Source organism: Homalodisca vitripennis, chromosome 2 (assembly GCF_021130785.1).
Source record: "Homalodisca vitripennis isolate AUS2020 chromosome 2, UT_GWSS_2.1, whole genome shotgun sequence".
Taxonomy (NCBI): Eukaryota; Metazoa; Arthropoda; class Insecta; order Hemiptera; family Cicadellidae; genus Homalodisca; species Homalodisca vitripennis.
Window position 1 is genome coordinate 41,399,518 of NC_060208.1, and position 26,875 is coordinate 41,426,392.

At 32.8% G+C, this 26,875-nt stretch overlaps 1 protein-coding gene across 1 annotated transcript in view; it reads right to left on the reverse strand.

Moving 5' to 3' along the window:
• Positions 1–26,875, reverse strand: part of LOC124355606 (regulating synaptic membrane exocytosis protein 1) — a 183,284-nt gene that overhangs the window by 83,484 nt on the left and 72,925 nt on the right. The window contains exons 6-9 of the mRNA XM_046806769.1: positions 21,706–21,876; positions 12,763–12,844; positions 1,587–1,741; positions 726–791 (exon numbers count right to left, since the gene is read on the reverse strand). Coding sequence (XP_046662725.1) covers positions 726–791; positions 1,587–1,741; positions 12,763–12,844; positions 21,706–21,876 — 474 coding nt within the window. The remainder of the gene's footprint in view (positions 1–725; positions 792–1,586; positions 1,742–12,762; positions 12,845–21,705; positions 21,877–26,875) is intronic.

The following is a 26,875-nucleotide window of genomic DNA, read 5'->3' on the forward strand; positions in this document are numbered from 1 at the left end:
ACTGAAATATTATTAGATTATTTAATTGAGCCTTAAATCCACCTCTTTACAAAAGTCATCTTTCATTTCTATAGATGAATACAGATCCTTAAGTTGGATCTTTAGAGTGCTGAGTTCCGCCCTTTGCCAGCTCAATTAATTTCATAGACCTGGCCACTCAGATGTACGAGAGTGGAGGTACTTTTCTTTCTTACATACAATCCATTGACGTGTCCTAGGTATTGGGAACGATGTATCACCGTCTAACGTAATAAATCTATCTAACAGGTTTAGAAGATCCCTGGAGTTCCTACTACCCTAAGTAAAGATTATCAGTTTCAAAACTGGACACTGCATTGTAACAAATACATTTTTTGGATTAATTCACAGGATCTTGATTATGAAGTACTATAGCCAGAAGTACTTCTATTGCTTAATATTTCTAAATAACAAATAATAATTTCTTACATTTATATGTCTTAGGGACGCACATTAAAAATAACACAACAAGTTATTTTTATAGATACAAAGAAAACAATAAATAATTATGGAAATACATAAAGTGAAGCATTTTATAATGTAAATTTAAAGAATAATATGATCATAATCAATTATAGTTTACTTTTGAAATAATCATGATGTAAGGTCAAATCTAATTCATCTTTACATAAAGAACTAATTACAAAAGTAAAAATGTACCAATATATGATATAAAATTGACATTGATTATAGCAAGGGCAACTTACTTCTGTGCGCCTTGTCCCCAGGATCTCTTCTCAACGTTACTCTTCTCTTGGTCCCTGGTCTTGAAGCTGAAATATTAAACATGGAATAGTTTAGAACTGGAATGAAATCCAGAATGAAATATATTACTCATAATATATAGAAATCCAAGATGGGGAGAACACTCTATGGAGAAAAAACGTTTCAGAAATATTGAAAGCATAGTAAAAAGTATTTTAAATTGCTTTTCAATATTTCATCTGGTAGGTTTTCCAGTTAGGCGGTCTCCAAAATATGGACAAATCGCCTCCACTTTACTTAAGGCACTTGCTACAGGACCTGGAGAAGACTTAATGGAGGGAAAATCTGCACTATATTAACATTTTTGAAAAGTTCAATTTCTTATTACAACTATTAACTGATGAAAAATAAAAACTTTTCTTACTCCTGCAATCTCGTGCTAGAATTCCTGTAACACAGAAATTTATACTTGATTGCTGATAAAGCAACTCAATGATTCTATTAACCAGCCCTAGAAGTCCAGTTGAATATTGACAGTAAGGCATACGCGTTGCTATCCTGCCCTCTTTAGATATTGCACACTCGGCACCGAGAAGAAATTGGCTTTGAATGATGGGAGTTATTCAGCGACATGATATAAAAATTAACAAAATAAAAAATGTTTTCGATCGGTTGGAATTCATATTGAATGAGATGGAGGTTCAAATTGGGTGATGTTGGGTTTAGGTTACTTTCAAACTGGGTAAAATTAGGTTGTAAATTGGGTGAGCTTGAAGTAAAATATTTGTTAATTGAAACGCTTAGTACAGATTTAAACTGTTATTCAGGTATCATACTTTATTCTATTGCAATGTGACACTTACAAATGTTGGGTTCGTAATCAACATCATGGATGACAATTTTGATGGCCTCGCCGTCCTGTACGGAAGGTTGTCTACGCACTTCAGGGGCGTGTGTCTCCTCCTGGGGCACCCTGGGCACAGGCCGTGCCCCCCTCGTGATCGCCGCCAGATCAGGCCTAGGTGTAAAAGAATATTGTCGTAAAAAAGTGTTTAAACATAAAATATCTCACAGTATGTTCAGCTTCATTATGCGCTCTTTTTTTGTAGAGGAATACAGTACAAAATTACAAACTACTATAAGAAATTACAAAAATGTTCGGTCTTAAGAGTTTTTTAATGTGAGAAGTTGTGTAATCTTTATTATGAAATGCATTCCAATAATTAATCATAAGAAAACGAATTATTACTAGTTTTATAAACTACATAATATTTACTTTGATTAAGTTTAGAAATCGTAATCAAGAGATTAATTATTTAGTTAAACTGTAAGATAGTTATCGCTCTAGTCAATACCTCCATGACTTCGCTTCATAAAGCGTCTGAATTTAATACAGTATTACGAACTGGTAATGTATGAAGTTTGTTCTCCTAAGTTTCCACCAAGAAAATTTTACATTAGACCGTTTCTTTAAATCGATTTTGTAACATTTATATACTATACTCGACCTCTAGAGTCTAGATGTACATAAATTAAATCTAATTTTTACTCAAGTAAGCTTTAATATTACTTCCAATAACATTAATGTAGACGTGAGAACGTAAATGTACATAACTAAGGTATACCGACTTTTTTATTATTTTGAAGTGTAGCTTTCGAAATCTTATCACTACCAACTTAATTAAATAATTATTACTTAAATATGTTGGTAAGTGGAAACAATGTCAACAATTATTTAAAATAAATTTAAAAATCAATTCCTGCCAGCAATTATGTAGCGTATGACGTTTAGGCCCATCCAAAATACTTTCCAAACCCTTAGTATTCAAAATGTGCAAACTGACAAAATAAATATTTTAGGGGTGTGAAAATTTCAGGGAATTTAATTTTTCTAAGTACTTTGAACAAAGTCTAGAACATACATTTCTCTAGCAATTTATAAGAATTATATTTTAATACTAAATCACAAAAGGATGACTTATACTGATTAAGATATATAAATTTATATTGTATCTTATTTTGTAAATCCCTGTCCTTGTATTTGTAACTCCTCAATGCTAACATGTTACCTATACCACTGGGTATTTCAGCTCGTTGCTTACGTATCAGTTAGTATGGCCGGGAGATATTCAGTAACGTTTTCGTCTTGCATTTTCCTTGTATATGGTTGATATAGACTATCTGTCTCTTTTTTTTGGGAGAATTTTGATCGTAAGAGATCTGATCTTCAATACATGGAGATTAACCTTGTATTATTTAATCCTGTTCACGTATTTCTTTCATTTCGCTATAGTATCGTGCCTCTTTCAATATACGCATCTTAAATAAGTTTTTATCACTCTACATTCTAACATATACCATCTCTGATTAACAGGACTTTTAAACATCCCAACACTGAACACCACCATCTATAGTACAGCACTCGGTATAGTACCGTGCCTCTTTCAATATACGCTACTTAACTAAGTTTTAATCACCCTTCTAACATAAAACATCTCTCCACAGCACGATATATAGTACAGCACTCGGTATAGTACCGTGCCTCTTTCAATATACGCTACTTAACTAAGTTTTTATCACCCTTCTAACATAAAACATCTCTCCACAGCACGATATATAGTACAGCACTCGGTATAGTACCGTGCCTCTTTCAATATACGCTACTTAACTAAGTTTTTATCACCCTTCTAACATAAAACATCTCTCCACAGCACGATATATAGTACAGCACTCGGTATAGTACCGTGCCTCTTTCAATATACGCTACTTAACTAAGTTTTTATCACCCTTCTAACATAAAACATCTCTCCACAGCACGATATATAGTACAGCACTCGGTATAGTACCATGCCTCTTTCAATATACGCTACTTAACTAAGTTTTTATCACCCTTCTAACATAAAACATCTCTCCACAGCACGATATATAGTACAGCACTCGGTATAGTACCGTGCCTCTTTCAATATACGCTACTTAACTAAGTTTTTATCACCCTTCTAACATAAAACATCTCTCCACAGCACGATATATAGTACAGCACTCGGTATAGTACCGTGCCTCTTTCAATATACGCTACTTAACTAAGTTTTTATCACCCTTCTAACATAAAACATCTCTCCACAGCACGATATATAGTACAGCACTCGGTATAGTACCGTGCCTCTTTCAATATACGCTACTTAACTAAGTTTTTATCACCCTTCTAACATAAAACATCTCTCCACAGCACGATATATAGTACAGCACTCGGTATAGTACCGTGCCTCTTTCAATATACGCTACTTAACTAAGTTTTTATCACCCTTCTAACATAAAACATCTCTCCACAGCACGATATATAGTACAGCACTCGGTATAGTACCGTGCCTCTTTCAATATACGCTACTTAACTAAGTTTTTATCACCCTTCTAACATAAAACATCTCTCCACAGCACGATATATAGTACAGCACTCGGTATAGTACCATGCCTCTTTCAATATACGCTACTTAACTAAGTTTTTATCACCCTTCTAACATAAAACATCTCTCCACAGCACGATATATAGTACAGCACTCGGTATAGTACCATGCCTCTTTCAATATACGCTACTTAACTAAGTTTTTATCACCCTTCTAACATAAAACATCTCTCCACAGCACGATATATAGTACAGCACTCGGTATAGTACCGTGCCTCTTTCAATATACGCTACTTAACTAAGTTTTTATCACCCTTCTAACATAAAACATCTCTCCACAGCACGATATATAGTACAGCACTCGGTATAGTACCGTGCCTCTTTCAATATACGCTACTTAACTAAGTTTTTATCACCCTTCTAACATAAAACATCTCTCCACAGCACGATATATAGTACAGCACTCGGTATAGTACCGTGCCTCTTTCAATATACGCTACTTAACTAAGTTTTTATCACCCTTCTAACATAAAACATCTCTCCACAGCACGATATATAGTACAGCACTCGGTATAGTACCATGCCTCTTTCAATATACGCTACTTAACTAGGTTCTTATCACTATCTTTATATATATATATATATATATATATATATATGCCGCGGGCAACTGCTAGTTAAATTATATCACACCTCTGATTAATAAAACTTTTAAACTTTCCAACACTTCACAGCACCATATATAGTACAGGACTCACTATAGTACAATGCCTATTTAGTATATGCTACTTAACTATGGTTTTATTTCAACAAATTACATATCTGATTTACATTGCTTTGGAGACTTGGTAACTACCACACACCACGGTAACTAACAGCACCTACAACGTGGGTTGTCAATAACTGGCCTAGGAAGCACTACCAGTCACTCACTCCTTTGCTTCTAGTCTCGGGGAATAAAATAAGAAAAATCATGTATTGGCCATATTGTAAGAACCAACACATCAAAATCCCGTGCTTGGATAGGATGTGTAAGAAAACAGATCTTGGCAATTACTTGGGCTGTCCAAACAATCTGCTGGTAGGTGACACGGTGTTATCCTGTGATTGTGATTTTGTAGTGTGACTAAAACAATATAAACTACCTCTATTATCTGATGGTTAATTGAATAGTGGTAGTTATAATAGCTAGATGTTATATACAACATGTGGTATTAATAAATTTAAATTAACTGATTAGCTAAAATAATTGAAGGAATTATGAAGCTGTATGAACAACTTTGTTTGAATACTGGTCCGTGATCACTTTTGCAATTTGTGTGTTCTACTTTACACTGCTATCATATTACTTGCTTGTATATAACATATTATATAGTCTAGGATTTGAAAGAAGTTTTGCATTATATAAGTGCGTTACCTCTATTATTTTCTTAAAATCTAAAGAGAAATTTTCTCTCTTTAAAAGAAATTGAAATGGTTAAGAATATTAAACGATAACTTTATCTAAGATTATAACCTTGGCATAGCACACTAAACCCACATTCAGTTACGTAGATAATGGTTATATCACCGTCAGACAACTGAATGATAAGGCCAAAAATCACAACTTTTAACCAAATAATCAAGCTGTATATGTGGTTAACTGCACTTATAAACATTTATTTACTCGTCTGACAGTTGGTTTCAAGTCTGTACAGCTCAGAAAAATAGTATATGAGAAAAAAATCGTTTAATACATTAAACCCTTCTGATACCCCAAATTTTGACCTCCATCAATACTAGCGTGAATTGGTTTGTGTGTAAGCGAAGCCTAATTTACAGATTAGTTCGACAAGTCATTCTCTTTTGTTTCGATATATTATTTTATTTATTCATGTCTGCATAGTAATAACATACATGTTTGAGGTATAATAAATGTACTAGTGTTGCTGTATATTATTATCATGTATTTGTTATATACGTAAAAGTTGACCCATCTAAAAATACGAGTTTTTAGGTGTAAGTGAAATAACAACTTATTTTGAAGGAGGGGAATCAAAAGAAAAACACATTTAGTATTTTAGTTGCTCCATTCAACGTAACGTCCAAGCGAATTAAAAATTTTTCATCCGTTAAATATACTCTATTTTTGTTCTAAACCTTTCTGCAATTAGGTTTGTCTCATCAAGACTTTTTGTATGTGGCATTTCTCAATGTTCTTCTAACATCCAATTCAAAGGAGGAAGTTTTAAATAAATCATAAACATACGCAGATATTTTTTCTTTCATATGTACATAGAAGATTTTAAAATTCTCTACCAATCAAAAGGAATGAATCTGACAGGCCTTTTTGACACCGGTATCTAAAAGTTCAACTTACCATCTTTCTAAGTACTTCTAGTATATAAATGCACCATAATATGAACGAAACACGTACATCAGTACGCTGAGAAAACATTTATTTATTTATTTTAAACTTTAAGCAAAAAAGCCAAGGATAACTCCTGTGGGTTTTTATAGCATTAATTTACAATAGCTGTGTTCAAAAATTCAAGAAAAAGCCATTTTCAAATGTAGCCAATTTCCTTAAATTTGACTAGTATCGAATTTCGCTGTAATATTTATAATGCACTTGCAAAAGACATTTCAAACATGTAATTTTCCTGACGTGGCTCTTGTAATGTGTTTGAACTTCTAAAAAAAACCTTCAGAATTAAAAAAAATGTTTCCAAATATATTTAATAACAGTTTGTATAATCCGACTCGCAGCTTGGAATCGCTTAAGTTATCAAAGCGAATTCTCAAACAAAGTAATATTAACTTAAGTTTTGTTTAACTTTCGAACATGACAAGCTGAAATCCAATGCACTCAATTATCTACTTCTACAACAGCTGTTTGGTTTAAAGTAGTTACTAGATCCACGCCGAGAAACAACGAACCCCAGTAACGTTTTCGTATAGGAGAGACGTCCAAATTTAAAAATGTTTGTAAATTATTTATTATATATATATATATATATATATATATATATATATATATATATATATATATATATTAATGGAAATAGTCTATGCATTTTATAATGATACCTTACCACATTTGATGGAAATAACTATTTTGGGATACTTTAGGAAAACCAAATGCAAACCTTGTCTAATGCATTAAATTGGTACGCATTTCTTCCTGTCATGATTAAGTGATAACAGGTGAGGGACTCAAACATACTATATTATAGTAATTCGTTAAAATATCTTACTTATCAGAAATCATTATGGTTTAGTGACATCGTAAAGTGTGCGTCATAACGGTTTGATATGGTTTTTAAATCTTTACCTATATTGCAGTTATATATTAAATTAATTAATCACCTGAAGAAGAGATTAGATAGCAGATCTCGAAACGTAGTGTTATTAATTTCTTGTATCACTGAACAATAGCAAATGTTTGGAAAGTCCTGTTTCCTTCGCAATCCTACCATCTTAAAAACAAACCTTACATAAATATTTGTTTTAATAAACTAGACAGAAAATTCAATATAATTATTATGCAGTTCTATGTAGTAAGGTTGTTAAAATAAACTTATTTAATTTAAATTGTTTGTACTTTTCAGTTTAACATGAGGAGATGACGACGAAGAAGAGAGAACGTTCGATAAAGAAAACATAGTTTAACTGAAACTCATCTCTATTGAGTGGCATAGGAAACTAATGGAGGACTGAAAGTAAATTTGTCACTGTAGCTAGAGTCAGGTAAATTAGGCGCCATCGCTAGAAACAGTAACGGGTAATTTGCATTTGAAACTTAGTTCTCCTCGTTAGTTCGTCAAATAAAGCGTTTATATTCGTGTGTATGGTGCGTCTACGAGTGAATACGTTATTACAGGAATGAACTTTACTCCTTGTAATGGCAATTCAATTAGTAATTGCCTCAATTGAGGAGGATCCTTAATTGGCACCAATCAGCCTCTCAGGTAATCGTTAGTTTAAGTAATAATACAGAAACCTGCTGATGGCTAAATTAAGAGTTTTTTGGAGGTATATGAAAATAGGTAATTGGCCTAATACTTTCTAGTTAAACTATTTATTAAGGACCCGACCGATCCTTCTTACAACTGTGTCGAGCTTGTCTGTACACCCTTGCGATGACTCTCCATAGAAAGGTCCTTAAGACTCGGAACTTGGTAGATAGTTTCCTCTTTGTTCACCAAAGAACTTCAATGATTTTTGAGTCATCAGCACAGAGGGGGAATAGAAAAAATGTCTTAAATTATTATTTCTTGTAGCTAAAAAATATATATTACCCTAATAATTTCTAGGTTAACTACTGTATTTATTAAGGACCCGACCAATCCTTCTTAAAATTGTGCTGCAAAGTATCCATCACTGTGAAACATAAAAGTGAGTAACACGGTTTCAACTCTCGGCGTGACCGCGAAAGTTATATATTCCAAGTAACTTACATTTGAGAAAAACGTGTTAAATAAATAAAAAAATAAAAAAAAAAAGAAACAGTTCATGTCACCATAAATTCTGTAAAACTTTATTTAACTTTTGCTTATAGTGTGTTTTTGTTTTAAATTGCTAAGCTCCAAGTTATTGTGAAGTGATTTGGCCATGTATATATATATATATATATATATATATATATATATATATATATATATATCTAATTAAATTTACTTTTTAATGCTAAATTTCATAAAGCTAGATGTAAAAATAAACAATAATAGTCAAAAGAGATACAAACCCAACGTGCAAAAACAAAAAGTAGGGTATAAGTGTAAAAGAAGACTATGCAGTTCTAACTTTACTTTGTTAAATAAAGGTTCTTTCTTTCATTCTCCAAGATAGCAATGTGACTGAGCTAGAAGGCATCAGGAAATTCACCTATTTACTTTGATAATGCGAATAAGGTGAATGGGAAATGGCTAGTTGTGAATTTACTTTCGAGTGTCCTTCCAATCTTTATGTATCTGTTTGTATTTTTTATTATTCAGTTTCAACTGTAGGAGACTAAAACATTTTAATAGCTTTGTAAGGTTTGAAAAGGGTTAACGTTATAGAAAGACTTGATAGATAGTGAAGAGATAAAATCTAGAAGAGTCAGTAGATGTGACACAAACTTGTTAATCGTAGAAGCTATAATACCTTTTTGTGGGACAATTCGTGCCTCACTGCCGTAACTGGATTTTCGTGGAAGCATTTACTGTTCCGTAACTTTCAATCTAATTTAACTTTAGTTAAAAATTTATTAATTAGAACTGCTTTTGAGCTGGATCCTAGCACTAAGTTCTTAGTATGAATTATTTGTAAATACATACTTCCTTTCTGTTTAAACAGTTTACATTGTATATGCTCACACCAAAGTAAAAATATTTATTTATATATCCATTTTTAAAACTTTAAAGCATATTTAAACCTAAAACTTTTAGGTTTTAATCATTTAATAATTAATACACGATGACTACTTCAGGAGTTACTAATGGCATAATATTGGTCCTAATCCTAAAAGATATGATCAACAAAAAGAGAAGTTTTTAATCTAACTTTTACGTTAGTTTAAATCAACTGACTTTATGAAATTCTCAGTATTCTCATTTGTTAACTCAATCTGTCCCATAAAGATGTAAATGTAATCAATATCATAGGTAAGAAATTAGTTAAATTTGATATTTCTGCCGACCATCGTATAGTAATTATTAACTTATATGCAGCAATCATCATTGGAGTTGCATTAAAAATCATCACAGGCACACAGGCTGTTAAAAGGCATCAGATATATTTGAAAACTCACATCATGATTATGGTTCTCAGAAAATTATTTTAGTATAGCTTTTTCTTGTTTATAGTTCGAAACATCATTGCAAGTCTGAGGTGTGGCTAAAAAACTGTTGTTTATTCCAGTTAGGTCTGAGGTATACTGATTCAACTTCGTATGAGTATAGAATATCAGTTTCTTGAATACTTTAAAACTTGAGAACGCTTGTTTTTAATAACTGTGCCAAGTTAACATTTGGTTTACAGATTTATAACTCAAAGGCATAACAAAAGAAACATTAATAATTTTCACTTTTCACACGCTTTATTTTCAAAATGGCAACTTCCTAATATGTGCAAATGTAAATATCTAAAAAGATAATTACGATAAAAAGTTACCATTATTATATTTTACTCGTATATTTACAATTTAATTAAATACAATGATACCAGTTTTAAGAAAATTGGTTAATAAATAGGGGAGATTTTTCGCTTTCAAAAAGCAAACATTAAGTAGGCCTAATATCAACTGTCATTATGTGGCCACTGCTAGTAAGCCAAAAAAAATCAGCTGTTTTCAATTTAGCACTTTTAAACAGCCGATTATAACATTACATTACACGTCATGTTCTAAACAATTTGTAGGATTTAGGTTTCTTTGTATTAAAACATGATGCAATTAAAATAACTGATAAAACAAAAACGCAATAATACAAATAAATTAAGGACAAATATTTGTCTGAACCAAAAACGTTATAATATATTACATTTTTGACAAAAAATCATAAATTCAAGTAAAAAGTACAATTTTTCAATGTTAGTGGTAGTAAACAACTTCATAGGTTAAATAAAATATAAATTAATTACTAATTGAAAATTCACAGCAGAAAAACTATATTTCCTTTTAAAGCAAAGAATAAAAATCGAGTAAGTTTTACATTGTCTACGGTTTGTTAAATAAGGTTTGTAGCATTTTAAAATGCCATTTACTCAACACTTGTTAACTTTTATGCAGTACTATTTGCTTTTCTACTTCGTAAACTTTGAACTGTAATATAATTAAGTTAAATTATATAAGTTGTGCATAGTAATAAGCTGCTCCAATCGGTACAGCTTAGCACCCTTGCCACATTCGTGCATTTGGCTAGAAAACTAACGTTGGCTTATAATTAATTAAACATTATGTTAGTTTTGTTACTGAAATACAATATATGAATAAAAACATATTATTATGTGTACTGACTTTTACGACTGCAGCCAATTATATTTAATGCTAGCCCATTAATATGCTTCTAACAATACAATAAATACTTTTCAATAAAAATACTACTACGTATGTTGTTAAGTGTATTTGACAAATAAAGCAATAAGTTCGGGTTCTATATAATTTGCTAGCTCTATAAGGTACACTGCAAACTCTTTGATTAATACAGAGCTTTTCATAACTAATAATGCATAGTTGCGAATTATATAACATTTATAAAAACAGATAATTAATCAATAACAGAAAATTTTAATTTTAATCCACTACAGTATTTGTATGCGTAAAATGTCATTGGAGCTGATGCATTATAATAATATAAATATTACTTAATTAAAACTCATAATGCACAAAATCAACGAATGATATCTAAAAGGCGATTATCGAAAAACCTAAGGTAAGTTACTTAATTAGTTAGTTACTAATTATTAGTTGTACAGTATATAGATTTAAATTTGTACTATCAATTCAAGTTCAAGTACAGAGTCATGAATACACAGACCATGAGCCAAGTGTTAATCAAGGTTTATCAAATAATTAGAACAAATGCCCCAAAATTGTTATTTTGAATTATTTTAAAATTTCATGCAGACGGAAAATTCACATTACTATACGACCAAATACTCCTTACTCATCATTTTGTGTCAGTATAACTTTGTGAAAGAAGTTATTTCCGACTCTTTTGTCTAATTACGTTGCCACTGACTTCTCTCTAGTGCCCACAAAGGATACGACGAATATACTTTTCGTTGTAGACATTGTTTCTAATCATACTAGTCTAAAATATCCGACTTCAGTAGCGTTCTTGAGTTTTAAAACGAGCAGATACCAGTCTTGAATTTCTCAGAAGTGCGCGCGCACCCACTGCTAGTTTGACGTCAGCAAAAACTCTCAATAGCAGTGAAAAAAGTATGAAATATTTATGTTCTAGGATTTGTAGAGATTAATCCAACTTACTTAGAAGTTATATTGTGGGAGCCAGAAATAAAATATTTTCTTTATGAGAACTCAGCGATAAAACTTGAGTATACTCTATGTTTAAAGTTTATGTCAAAGGATAATATGATTTGGGACATTTGCCATTGTCGTTATATGGAACGAAATTATTAACACAACATTTCAAGGATTGACATTTCTATCCTCTTCTTCAGATGATTAGATAATTAGGACATAAAAATAAAAAAATAAAGAAAAAAGAAAATAAAAAGGGGTCAACCTTCCCGAAAACTGCTTGGCATCCAGCCAGGGGAAGATGAACCCAGGTGCTGTTACTGCACAAAATTTAAGTCACCAGCACGAGAAGTCAAGAGTAGTATCACGCGGGTACTGTGAAAGTGGGATACTAACAAGAAAATCAATGTCGGCACTTCCTGCAGCCTCGCGGCGTGTCATCAGTGAGACGTGAAGAGATGGTCGGCGTTTTTTTTAGACTCCAAGCAGTTTACGGGGACATTTGGCCCATTTTTTTTCTTTTTTTTGTTCCTTTCTGTCATTTTTGTACTAATGATTTTCATATCCGAAGAAGAGGATAGATTTCAATCACAGGACGTTGCTGTTGAACATTTTGTAACATATAACGGTGGAAAATGTCCAAAATGCTATTGTCCTGATTGATTATACACCTGTTTGCGGGAATACTCACAGTTGGGAGCCTCTCCTGCGACTGCGCCGTTCCTCGTCCACAGCGAGTGAGGGACCACTTTCTGGGGACAAGGGCGAGGCCGCTGTAACACAGTGCTCAGTCGTCAATACAATTTAAAATAATAATATAGTACATCGAATTTAGTCACTATATGTTAAAGAGAAGAGCAGATACTGATTTAAATATATATCTTTAATATTATATCCAACCGTCTTTACAGAGTAATTTTCATGTATTTTCCAAGTAAACAAAGAAACCTTTGTACACTAATTTGACTGTATGCCAAAAGATAAAGCTAATTTTAATTATGATAATAAAAAGGATAGATATTATTATTTCAATTGAGAATGCTGTAATATATTTTTCATTAGAAACATTTATTTATTTAAAATTCATAGACCTGTAAGATAGAATGAAATTTACGTGGATAAACTAACCTGTCTACTTCAAAGTGTTTGCACTGCAATAGACTTGTGTATTGCTGGCAATCAACAATATAACTGGTATATTAAAATTTTCTTTTCCGCTAAGCTAAAACGTTAAAATTTCCAAATATTAAATCGTGTATACACAAGCAAGTGTATTATAAACTATCTTGCTGTTCAAGTTTCTGTCCTTTGGCAGCTCCCGCCTCTGGTAGTTCGCTATCTCTGGCACCCCTCTAGAACTTTCCGGCTTATGGAAGCCCCTACCTTTGGCACTTGCGATACTACGAAGTGCAGTTTTGAAATAACTCATCGTTACTTTGAACTAGTTACTTACAACAAATTTTACAACTGTGCCCTAATTCAACATCAGCATTTACGTGAGGGCTCGAAACGATATTTAAAGTTCTCTGGCACTGTTTGAATTTTAATCCAAACTGAATTTCTTAAAAAATATAAATTATCACCAACAAAACTTATTACAGTGGCACTAAAGCTATTCACAAAAATTCAATAATATAATTCTTTGCACAGAAATAAAAGCTTTGGATAGTCCAATTAATTAAACCTCTTTCAATTTCAATACAATACAAATATGTGCAGTCTACTTTTAGTTCTTGTTTACTGAACTGGTAGTAGTGCTTAATCTAATAACGTGACTTAAAATATATCTTAGTAGAAATGTATTATTGCATCGTTTCACCAGTGATATAATATAATTTTAAAACACACGTAAAGAAATATTTTAAGTGCAAACTTCTATATTGATTACTAGATACTTTTTTAGGAAGTATTTCAGGAGCTTCACATTATGTATAGATTTTAAGTTATAGGTTTAACTGTGGCAAATAAACATAAAAGCACCGCTTCTGTAACAAGATTTAAATCAAATCAAATCAAATCAAAATCAAAGTTATTTCAAAATTTGCAAACAAGCACAGTACACATAATATAAATGAAATTAGTCCCACATGGGCCATAGAGGCTTGTGCGTGGTGACGAGTCAGTCTCTAAAAAAAATACTAGAATCTTTAATCATCCTCTTAGAATTAAACACACATGTCGTTCAGTCTATTTATGTAATTTTTCAAGCTACGTATAGTAGTGAATGATTCCAAAGAGCTAGACGTTATGATAACTGTGAGTAAGTAAATTGTTATATTTCATATACTCTAAAAATAAAAATTACTTCAAACTTCAAGCTTGTGACGCTTAATTAAAAAAGCTTTGTCAGCTGCAATACACATTACATTTTAATTTAGTTCTGATGTTATATACAGAAAGATCAAGTAAACTAAACTTTACAAATCGAGTATTTATTACTACGACCTCAGTCGGTTTCACTCGGTATCCAACCCAATGTGTTTTGTCCATTCGGTACAGTTGGTAGAGTCGAAATTGGTTTCACAAAATGTCCTATTTTGCAAAATGTACTGCAATAATGAATGTAATAATTCTCAAACTACCATAAATACAAACCTAACTCGCCCCAGGTGTCCATAATGCGGTTAAACAAATAATCACAAATCAAATCAAATCAAATCAATTTTTATTGCCAGGACATAATCACATGTATATAAATAATCACAGATTAGGTAAATAGGTTGTAACAATTACAACCACCTAAGGGGACAAAGAGCAAGCGGGCGGACCCAAAATGAGCCGTAGCAGCGGTTGGCGATGCGATCGTAAATTCAAATGAGGTGCCATAAATAATTCATTATTTGTGGGGTAAGGATGCGCCGCGCCGCGCCGCCCCAGAATGGCGAAACCTTGTTGACAAGATGCATTATTCATCGTCTGCACAGTAGATGCAAATTATCGTCTTATAATTTGCAATAAAGAGTGAATGAGTCGAAAGCTGAACGTGGTCACACGAAGTAGTTGTTTATTTTAATCATCATATCATTATTATGCGGTGATACAACCGTGAGGGAAAAGCTTCTACAGTACTAAGAGTGAAATATCGGGTTCGTAAACAATTCCAGCTATTCTTGTGTTTATCTCTCTAACGAACGATATCTCATCTGCGGTAATTGAGGTACCAGAGGCATGTTATTCTGTTTTGAGTCAAAGCAAGGAACGTGACTGTGAGCTTTGAAATAGGAAATGGAACAACATCTCGCGTTTGTAGGGATAATTGTCGTTATTTTCGTAGGTATGCGTTCGATAACACCGCGATATGGTTATTGGCTGGAATTTTACCGCTTATTAGTACTGTGATTATTATTTTTGATGGTGAGTTTGAAAAGAGGACAGGATCTAGAACATTCGACATCGTATCTGTTACAAAAATTGAAGCACTAATTTCGAGAATTGTTGTACTCGTACTTACTAATCAGGTAGAAGCACGAAAGAAATCGTCAAATCGATAAAAGACTGCAATGAAAACGAAATTCATTAATTACAACAGAGACTGTATATGTTAAAAATAATCGTGGAGATTCTTTACATATGTCAGGTCAACCTATAAATGTTAAAAGTCTTTTAGAAAGGAAAACCATTTATCAGTTTTTAAAAGTTGTTGCATATAAAAATGACAAATTGCTGACCTGATACTTTTTGAACTGTATTAGGCATTAACATTACATTATATGTTATATGCACAACGGTTTAAAATTTATATTTATTAATTCATTACACCGCTTCGAGTTTAAATGACAAAATTATATCTGGTACAAGAAATGAGTACATCACATAGGAAAAGGTTGGAGTGAAATGAAAAATAAAAAAAGGAATAAGAAAAATAGAAAGGAATAAGGTCGCACACATCATTTTACTGAAATGTTCTAACAAACTACCAGTACGACAATATGAATTAATTCAATACCGAATTAATTTATCTAAAATTTCCATGCATTTTTAATACTAGGAATATTCATAGAGAGATCACAATTTAATAATTCATGCAACGGTATTATTATATAGTAAATTTATTTTAAGTAGCTGGAGGAATTATACGACCAGAGCTGTAAGAATAGTGCTCAATGGAGTGACCACTGGAAGAGGAATTTCTCCTTGGAGTGAGATATTGGAGCATCAATAACCATTTGTTGGTCAACCATCATTTTCTATCCCAGCAAGCATTCTCTTCACTCCGAGACGTGGTTTGTCCTTGGGCGGTTAATTATCTTGTTTCGTGGTTACTAAACTGAGGGTAAATCTCAATTAAGGCCGCCTGGAAAGTTTTTCTTCACAAATTCCATGATCGTGATTAAGTTTATTCATTTTTAAGAAGAACTCCAGTTCAGTTTATTCTCAAGAAAGATGCGTACTGTGAAGGGCTTTCTACATATAATAAATTATCATATGTGGTGGTACGATAAAAGAATCATAATGAACACTCCCTCTAATATTCTGTTACGTGGGGTAAAAATAAGGTTAATCCGTTGGATTGAAAATAGGTCCTGTATTAAAAGTCTTACCCACGTAGTAAAATCTCGTGAACTCAGTATATAAGTTAATTGGTGAATTAAAACAGAGTTATTAAACAGATAATTGTAAATAAAATTTATATTTAATACATTAATTGAAGAAAATTAGGGTTGACTGGTTATTTTTTATTTTAGGTTATTTTTGCGAAGAATTATATTTTTACCCTTCTAGTCAACCGGTTTTTATTCGATTTAATATTAATGAATATACCGTCTCAATGCTAATTAGGTTCGGGTCTGTTTCAGGCGCTTTCGTGGTCTCTTCGTGGAGCCAAGATTTCGTGATGTTATCTTTCGTGGTGTCTTTTTTCGTAAACTCTCCTTTCAATAATTCTGGTGGAAGGAATGCCGTGCCACAGGATGGCAAGTGAAGCAGAGGAATGTTGAAGTGTTTTATTTTAATGTTATTGACGAACTTTTCGACATTAGAGAGAGAGAGAGTACTTATGGTTAAGAATAGGAATAAGGTTAGTATTGTGTTTAAAGAATGGAATTATAACTTTAAAATAGGTAAGAAAACAGTCGGCAAGGCATAGTACTTTCTGTACAGTAAGATATAAAATGTTAGCCCTGAAAGATTAAAATGTTCATTTATTAGTGTACAGTCCTCTGTACTTTGGTACAAGAGAAGACTGCACAGACTGCACGGTATACTATTTAGCGGATGCATTGCGTGTGATCCGAGGTCGTACATCAAAGCCGCTTCGTATTAAGTAACTAAAATGACGAATAATTTTGCAAAACGAGATTGAATTTGAATCACTATCATTATAGGTTAGTTGGTATTAAGTGGGTTTGAAGCTTCAGTGGAAGTTGGTTCCATGCTCCGGAATTGCAGAGCCAATTTCGTTCCTCTATGACGGCTTAGTAAGAAAACTAAGTTAATTTAGAAAGTATAATCTTTAAACTAGGTTTGTGTTCTATCACTTTACACGAGCAATTCAAATCAATTTGATATTTTACATTCCAATTGAATTTTATGAGATATTGATTTGTGTTAGTAATGATGTATTGTTTCTTGTTGTTGCAGATCTTGTTATATCTCTGTCACATTGTGTGTTTTAGGTTAATTATTTATATTTGTTCATTAATAGAGAAATTAATTTATCAGGCTTAGAAGAATATTAATAACTCCAGTCGTTCTCAGACATTCATGGATATAGTCCGCAAATGTGTCGCGAAATTAGCCATGCCCTAGTTAATAACACAGGTATTAAGAGTTCGTTCCCTTTTCTTATAACACATTCCGTATAGCTAAAAAACGTCAACTTCATCTTGTTGTTTTATTTTTTTAATAAAACACTTCTGATTCGAAATATATTCCCGATGTAAAAGTTTATTTTACCTTGTTGTTTTGACTGAGTAAATATGTACAATGTACATAGGTTGTCTAAGAAGGCTATTTCGGTCATAAAGCGTCTATTGCTGAACCTTGTAACCCACATTTGGTCGTCTAAGTGTTGAGTGAAAATGCCCAACTTCCAGCTGTGCCTTACCAATGAATAGAAAAACTTTAGTGATAAATCCCTCCACTGCACGTCAAATCTTCCTCGAGATAATTTGTGGTCAAACTTCCATACATATTCACGTACTGAATAGTTATTTGTACGAATTTTTACTGATTTGCGTCTGCTTTTATTTTAAAAAGTTGTATATTACAATAATTTCTTATAAAGAACCAAGGTCTGAAACAAGCCCGTGAATAAAATATAATCTAAATTGATTTATCGGCCTCAGTGATGTCGGGAAGGGGCTTGCGACTTTTATATTTAATGTATTGTAAATAAAAAGTGATAGGAAGCAAGTGAACTTAAGGGTATATAGGGTGTCCCAAAAGTTAGTGTCAAGTAAACCCAGATAACTTTTATTTTTGTTACAAATAACTTACTGGTACTGTACAATCAGTTTGGGAATATTGTAGATAGTCAGGCTATCAGATAAAACTCACTGCTAAAATTAAAAAGAGTTTTATAATTGTATGAATATTTCTATTGCAACTGTGTGTAGTATTGATTTTAATACCAGGATTCTGTAATGTTAAAGTTCATAGTATCGTTTAAACTTGTTAAAGTTGTATTTGTATAGTTCAATTAATTTACATATAATCTATTGCACTGTGCTGTCAGACAGAACTCGTATTTGACAACTAAAACACATGAATAAAAATTATAGGAATTATGATTGATTACGCTTTAACTGATTTTATAATCTTCCAATAAAACTGGAATTTTCAACTCTATGCGTTTTGAGTGGAATTTAATATATTATGTGATTATGATAGTACGGCCATATTTTTAGGGCAAGCTGATGAAATTCAAGTCTTCTGAAAGTTAGTCATACTTTTAAAAAATAATGAAATTTAATTAAAAAAAATTAAATTTCATGTTTTCTGACATGTGGTGATTTTTAAAAACACATTAGATATATGTATGGTGACAAATTTATATCAGTTAAATACATTTACCAATCAGGTAGTTTTGAAAAAAATCAAGAAATTATATTAACTATTTACGTATATTCAAAACCGTTACAACAGTTCGAAAACTAAAAAAATCGGATGGATGTCATGTTTTAGGCTAATTGAGTACCTTTTAGTAGTACCTTATAGAGAGTACTTATATCTCTGGGATTTTGCTTTACATTAACTTTTGGGACACTGTATATGGTCCAATTCACGTGCTTCCTATAACTTTTTATTTATCATTAAATATACAAGTCGCATGCCCCTTACCCACACTTCAGAGGCCGATAAATCAATTTAGATTATATTTTATTCACACACCTTGGTGTTGTTTGGTATTGGAATTGTTTTTTTATACGATTTTTAAATAATATTGTTAGATGATCCCAAACAACATAAATGAGTTGAATAGTATTACAGAAAGTACTTGAAATGTTTGTGTTTCTATTACACACAATGTATGAAATTTTAATGTTCATACTTCCTTTATGTTGTGTGATATAAATTTATAGCATTAAAAATGACAGTAGCTATCAGATTCGTTGAAATGTTCGTTTTGAGTTCCTCATGTTTTTGTTAGCGTACTCTGAAAATATCGTACTGACATATGCTCAATCATATTCGATCTCCAGTGTATATTAAAATCTTTATACCACTGAACCAAGTCTGAAATCTTATTTACTCATGTATAACCTCGAGTAAAAGCAATAAATTTGTTCATATTTTGAAATCAGTATGATATTATAGTGACGTATAATAAATTACAATCAATACATCACATCTATACATCTAATACATCACAAAAGAGAACTCGATATATAGGAGTGCTGAAGTCTTGAAACGCTCTAATATATACTGTATTAATAATCTTATAAACATAAAACTTGTACAGTGACATAAGGCATACAAATTGAACATTTTAATGCAATCAGGAAGTCTTCACCATCTCAGGGGAATGGTCCGTCAGGAGTCGGTGGAAAATCTTAAATGTAAGCATAGACCGATGTGGATACCATTTTAAAGGTCTTAGTTAGTAGGACATCATGCCGCAAATTATACCTTAAATGGTTTATAAAAAAAAGTTGGTGGCGTTCGAAAGTTTCAATATCTTATGTAATGGAAAGTTGAAGCCGAGGGGAAAAATGTGGACACCTATAATAATCTAGGTAGTTAATTTTGTGTTGATATTGTTGCTAAGCACTAAAAATTGTGAATGCGAAATTAAACTAATTAAAGCAACTTCCTGAATTTTCAGTTATAGTTTATTTTTTTAATCTTTGAACCACCGCTATTTTGTACAAGATAATGCTTTTGAAATGGGGTTTGCAGGATAATTCTTTGCTTGACTGGCCTTTTACAATGATGTGCATACGCGTTATTTATTACATCTGCTAGAATACGCGCAGCTTCTTCTACAATACAGTAAACTTGATCTTTTAAATGGCTCCAGAAAAAGTAATCAAGAGAGGATAGATTAGGAGATCGTACCGGCCATTTTATGGCGCCTCTTGCACCGATCCATTTACCTGGGAACAAATGGTTTAAAAGCTGTCCTACGTCTAAACCAAAGTGAAGCAGGTGCTTCATCTTGTTGGAACCAGAGTATTCCAAAGCATTGCTAAATATTGATCAATAGTTTAAGTTTATTTCAATATCAAATGGTCCTACCACCTGGACATCAAAAATTCCCGACGAAACATTTAATTTTATTGGCGTTGCGTATGTTTCTTCCAATAGGAATTTTTCGTCACTTCCATACAGATAGTAGTGTCTGTTGACAGTTTCATTCAACATGAAGGTTGCTTCATCCATAAATGCTGTTTGATGAAAGATTCGGATCTCTACTTCTGCTGTCATAAGTTTACAAAACTGTAAACGAAGATCAAAATCGTCTTCACACAATTCATGAACTAAGCGTATTTTTTTACTTTTAACATTACTTCGTTTTAAAATTCTATTCACTGAAATGCGGCTAATTTCGTGTTCTGATGCGGCTGACGTAATAGAGTTTTATGGGTTTTCAAGAAATGTCTGTAAGACGCCCAGTGTCTTGTCCTCATTCGTAATTGCCTGTGGTTTTCCATATTTTGGTCGATTTTGAACGGTACACATTTCTTCAAAACGCTTCATTGTATAAAAAACCGTAGATTTGTATCTGGGCAGTGTCGTTGAATAAATTTTGCTTCTCTTCCAATGAATACGATCGCCATAACCACGCATCATTAACAAAGTGATTATTTAGTTCTTGCTTAGTTACATAGTAGGAAAAAGAATAATTACGCAAAATGCAAAGTTACAGCGAGCTACTACACTGAATAATGTTGAGATTCAATTGAACCAGCAATTTTATTCCTGACATTGGGAAACCCAGATTCTAAAGCTATTAAGCCTATTTCGCAAATGAGTTTTATTCAATTTTCATTTTACTTGTTATCACCTTTAAATTTGATCAAAACTAAGGTTAAAATACTGTACAATCTTATTGTTAATAACTTCACTATTCTGCTAATTGACACCAAATAGCCAAATCTGCAATAGTAAAACAAGTATTTATTTTTGTATTACCTTCTGGCGGAAGGTTATTTAATTATGTATGCATGGATAGTATCCATAAAATACTTACCCATGGCGTCGTCTGGTTCTGGGGCGGGCACAGTCCTGAAGGAAGCTCTCCGGCCTCCAGGAGCGGGTGTGGGGGCAGAGACAAGGTTACCGGGACTGACACCACCACCGTCTCCTCGAGACATGAAGACGTCATAGGCAGAGGCTCTCCGAGGCAGTGCGGCAGGAAGACCTGCACACCGCGGGAAACTGAGTTAAACCAGCCTTGTTACGTAAACACTACCCATATTCTAATAATAACCCCGTTTTGAATAAACAAAAACACTAGTATATTATCACTTCATAAACACTTATGTTTTCCGAACATTCAATGGTTTAATACAACATTTGCATATTGATAAAACATTATGATAGTACTTAAGATTTCCTAATATTTAGTATAGCTTGATATCTATACATCGTAACATCAAATGTACAGATGGGCCAAGGGATCTGCGCGCGCGGGCTGGCCGGCCGCCTGAATGTGGGCGGGGGAGAGGGGCGCCTTAAAAAAAATTAGACTTTCCCTTAGAGCCCATCTTTCGGTATTCTCGTAACCAAAGAGGTAAGAACTGGGTATTTACTGATTTATCAGGACTAACACAGTTGAATACCTTTGAACGATCACATTGCAAGGATTCAACGTGATCTCCTCTGTCAAGTGACTGTAACATCGATTCAATTAATGTATGATCTGCATGATCAATATTGATCTAACTGTAAATGTTTCGTGGGTGCCTAGTAGAGCCTCGGCCGCGCGATTAGGTCTCTAAGCCCATCTATATCTATAAGACTTTTATCTAGTTTAACGTAAGATCTTAATTATAGAAGCAGTGATGTTTTTGGCAAAGGCTGTTCTGAACCATGTACGATCCTAAATTTATTGTAAAACTAGCCTAAATGTTTAATTCTTGTTCATGTAAAGTAAAATTTTGACTCACTATTAAAGGTAATACATACTAATAAAAAAATATTCAGATATAAAAAATTACATTTAAACGCCGATATAGCACTTTTATGTGTGACATAGTAAACTATTCTAAAATGCTAAGTGCAAATGACTGGGTGTTCACCCCCTTTAACAAAATTGGTACTCACTAGCTCTTATACTGAAGACTCAATTTGCTTCATGGGTTCACTCGTATCAGAGGGTTCAAAAATGGACTAAAAAAATGGTTTTCCTTGTCATAAGACAAAGTCTTTTACCTTGAGAAGCTGGAAACATTTCTGTTTAACTATGTGTCAGTCTGTCCACACGATATATTGAGAACGAACTGACCTGAAGACTTTAAATTTAAAACAGGAGATTTGATTTTTATTTCTATAAAGCCTAAGGAATATCAATTTCAATGATGTACCATGTCACTTACTCCAAGGGGATTTGATCAGCGTTAGTGATTATTTATGCGTTAATCTTCCATGATGACAATGGTAAAACCGCAGAATAAATGCATTTTGAAACAAACTGAGAACAATAATAAATTGAAATATATATTTTGCCTTATGACATAATAAAACATGGACAATGTATGATTTGGCTTCAATAATTTATTGTAAATTAAAAATTTATTGATATACCATTAAAAATATAATGTTAAAAATATTTATTGCTATGGAAAACCGATTGTGTGTTTGGTGATTATATTTGTGTTGAGGGGAAACTAAATCATTTTAATGATATAAAAACTGGATCGGATCATTGCCAATAAAGTAAATATACGGATTTCAACTTCCTACACACAACCTGCATGCTTTATGGAAGTATTATTAGTATTTTCCTATAAGGAAAACCAGCTCTTATGTGCGTCAGAGGTAAACGTGTTACCTCGTTCACCTAACTTCAGTGGTTAGTTGTTAAGGTGTTCTTACTTGGGGAAAATGCACTCTGGCTCAAGTGCTGAAAGTCCTTCTATTAGTGTTTGCATTATTAATACACGCTTTCGAATGAATAATTTAAAAATCACCTTTTATCACATAATCAGCATGTAAGTTTATTTATAAAAAAGATACACACACTGTATATTGCCAATAGAAAAAAACGTTGTAGTAACGGTAATTTTTTTAAAGTCTACCTATAGCATTGAGGAGTACGGTGATTTACATTTAGCGTATTGGTGCGCTAGGTGAAGCAGTGCTGAAGCAAAGAGGATTAAGATAAGCTGTTTATACCAAGAAGTAAAAGACCCAATTTGACTTCAAAATCGTGATTTGGAAGAACACTTTTTGAGACTTGTAGAGGTAAATTCAGTGACAAGTGTAAGACGAATTTGTATTGTTCTGAATGTAACATAACTCAAGTACGATTTCCCCTAATAGCAACAATTAATATAAAAGTGACTTCTGTAAAACTACTGTATAATATTTGAAATAAGTCCAGTTAGTGTACGTTTAGTCGCCTCCCTAGAATAGATCTTTCGGAATTTATATTTTCGGAGCAGAGAAAATCAATGAGCCGATCAGTGTACTTTGGACCTATCATAGGATGTAACCACCGTGTCCCATTGGGGAACTCGCGTGGTCTGTCTGTCCGCTTATCCAAGGTGTCCCTTGAAGCTTAACCCCAATGTACCGTGCTACGGGAGTAGTCCGTCGCAAACCCTTTGTTTTCTGTTGAACCACTTGTTGACTTTAGCAGTGCCGTCTTGACTCTTGTATCGCGATGAGCGGTATCTCAACATACTCCCGTTTTCTCGTTGGATGCAGTAGTGCCATATTCTCTTAGTTAAGTCGGTTACAGTAGTATATCGCTATGAACATCTCGAGTGCGATAGACACATAGATTCTTTCCCAACTTGTGTCCCACCCCGACGACAGTGAATCTTTTAGTGACAGGAGAGAATTGTCGTAAATGGCTTGTTCTTCCATGGACACCCTGGAGGCCCTGAACTAGCTGGAGGTGCCGCCCCTGGATGAAGCCAGAACAAAGTCGGTGACCTGGCATCATCCCATGAATCTTTCTATTCTAACCCTCAGCAAAAACCTATCCAGCAATGTCTCTTTTAAAATCTCATTCTCATACATTTGTATCTTTATACTTATTAGCATCTAGCATCACAATGAAACAAAGTACTTTTCTAAGATTTGAATATTATAATTGGTTACTTTACAAATCCAGGTTATCTAGTTGTAGACAATATTTTCTAGCCAAGATGTATGCACCTGTCAGAACATATACTACCGTTCTAGAGACCTATCCTCCTTACTTTGTGGTTAGGTCTCAATAGCAGCAGTTTTGCTTAAATAGACGCTTTTTATACTCGGAGACTAACTGTCGGGGCCAATTGGGATCACTTTTGCCAGACTTGTTAGGTGACGATCTACTTGCAGCAAGGCAAGACATCTCGTTCATAATGGCGTACCGTCGCCGGTTTAATTTCACGAAGATTATTGCATATTACTTCAAACCTATCTGAATTGATTAATAGTATCTGAAATATGACCGTTAATTGGCCTGCTAGATCATAGGACTTCATCCTCCTCTTAAGGCCCTTATGGGGACCATCTTTTAGTATATGAAACAGAGATTTGCAGTATAAAAGAACTGCACAAAGAACAGGTGAAAGTGGGAATTATTGCATCAGACCCTCTCCTGGGGTTTTTGAAAGTATAAAAAATGCAAATCACCGCCGCGCCGAGTTATCCACAGACTTTTGAAAACAGTGCCACATTGAGTGGTATTTATTTAAATTTTAATATGAATTCCCTTATAAAAAAAATAAATTATTCCCGTAGGTAAAAAGTTTTTGGTTCGGTAAAAAGGCAGCTCTTAATGATGAGTTCAGAAATAAAATCACAATCTTAGTCAGGGCAATACCACAATGACTCCACTAGGATTATAAGCCTAATTATACATCACGGGATACGTTTTACCTACGAGAAGGTGGAACATTATGAAATCGCGGTTAGTAGGTACAAACACAAGCAAAGAAGTTACTGAATACGGGCCTTATTAAATGTTTAACTGTTTCTGTCTATACGAGCTTTTATTTAAAAAAATAACACATAAAAAGGGTTCAAGGGAATAATTTAAAATCTATTTTAAGCTAATTAAAAGCTTACTAAACAAGGTGCTAAGCAGCATTTTATGGATAATTAGATATTCATACATTCATATTTAAATAGCATATTTTAATACGATCGTTTTGCTCCTTTTTTGTCATCTACCAGTATCAAATGTTTGCCCTCCTGAAACCCTGTGAATGTATAAATGATCCAAAGTTTGAATTGTTTAGCTACTTTATAAATGGCAGGGGTTTTCAGACATTATCCATCAAGGATTCACAAAATCCGTTGTACATTTTTGTTGTGCACTCTAGCTATCTAAATCATATTCTTAATATTTATAAATAATACAACAACAAAACTTGAAATAAACGTAAGTAGGATATACTTCTAAGAAGCAAGAAATTTACCATAAATATTCCAAGAAATGAAACTAGGCACTAATAGTTTAAGTGATTTCAAATGTGTGTGGATGCGGCGACGACCTTACTAACATTACTAATTAACAGGTGATGGTTTTATAAATGAGTATTCGAAATATCAGCTATCTGATGGAAATGTGCAAAGATCATGTTTTATACAATCAAAAGACTTTCTTTATTGAAAATAGATGTTTTAGGTTTTCGTGCATGCTAAGAATACATTCTTCAAGGTTCACTCAAAGAATTTTGGTAAAATAAATGAGTATTTTTAAATAAAAGATTATATATTTTCAAATATCTGGTCACTCTATAAACTTTGTATTGTTAGAATTTCCTCTTCATGATAAGTTATTCTAGATGGTTTATTATTATTATTTTTCCATTTAAAATTAAATTTTAAAGTTATGGAATGGTGAGTGAAAATCGAGTCTTACTATTTAAAAAAATATTGCATTAGGAATGTTATAGATAGTTTATATATCCTTAAAAAAACCAGATACTGGTCCAATAATACTCCTACATTTACTAAATTTAATTAGATCAATATACCTAATATAAAATTTTCTTATACTATTTGTATGAAGTATTACTTCGAATAGAATACATAATGTTAAAAATAACAGGTTGGCCAATCGTTACAATTGTACTGAAAACTTTCAGGTCAATTCTGAGGATAGAGTTAAGCTATTTAATACCAATCAATTTAGTAGAAAATATTAATTACTAGAAAAAAACATTTTTATGAGTAAAACCTATTATAAATAGGTA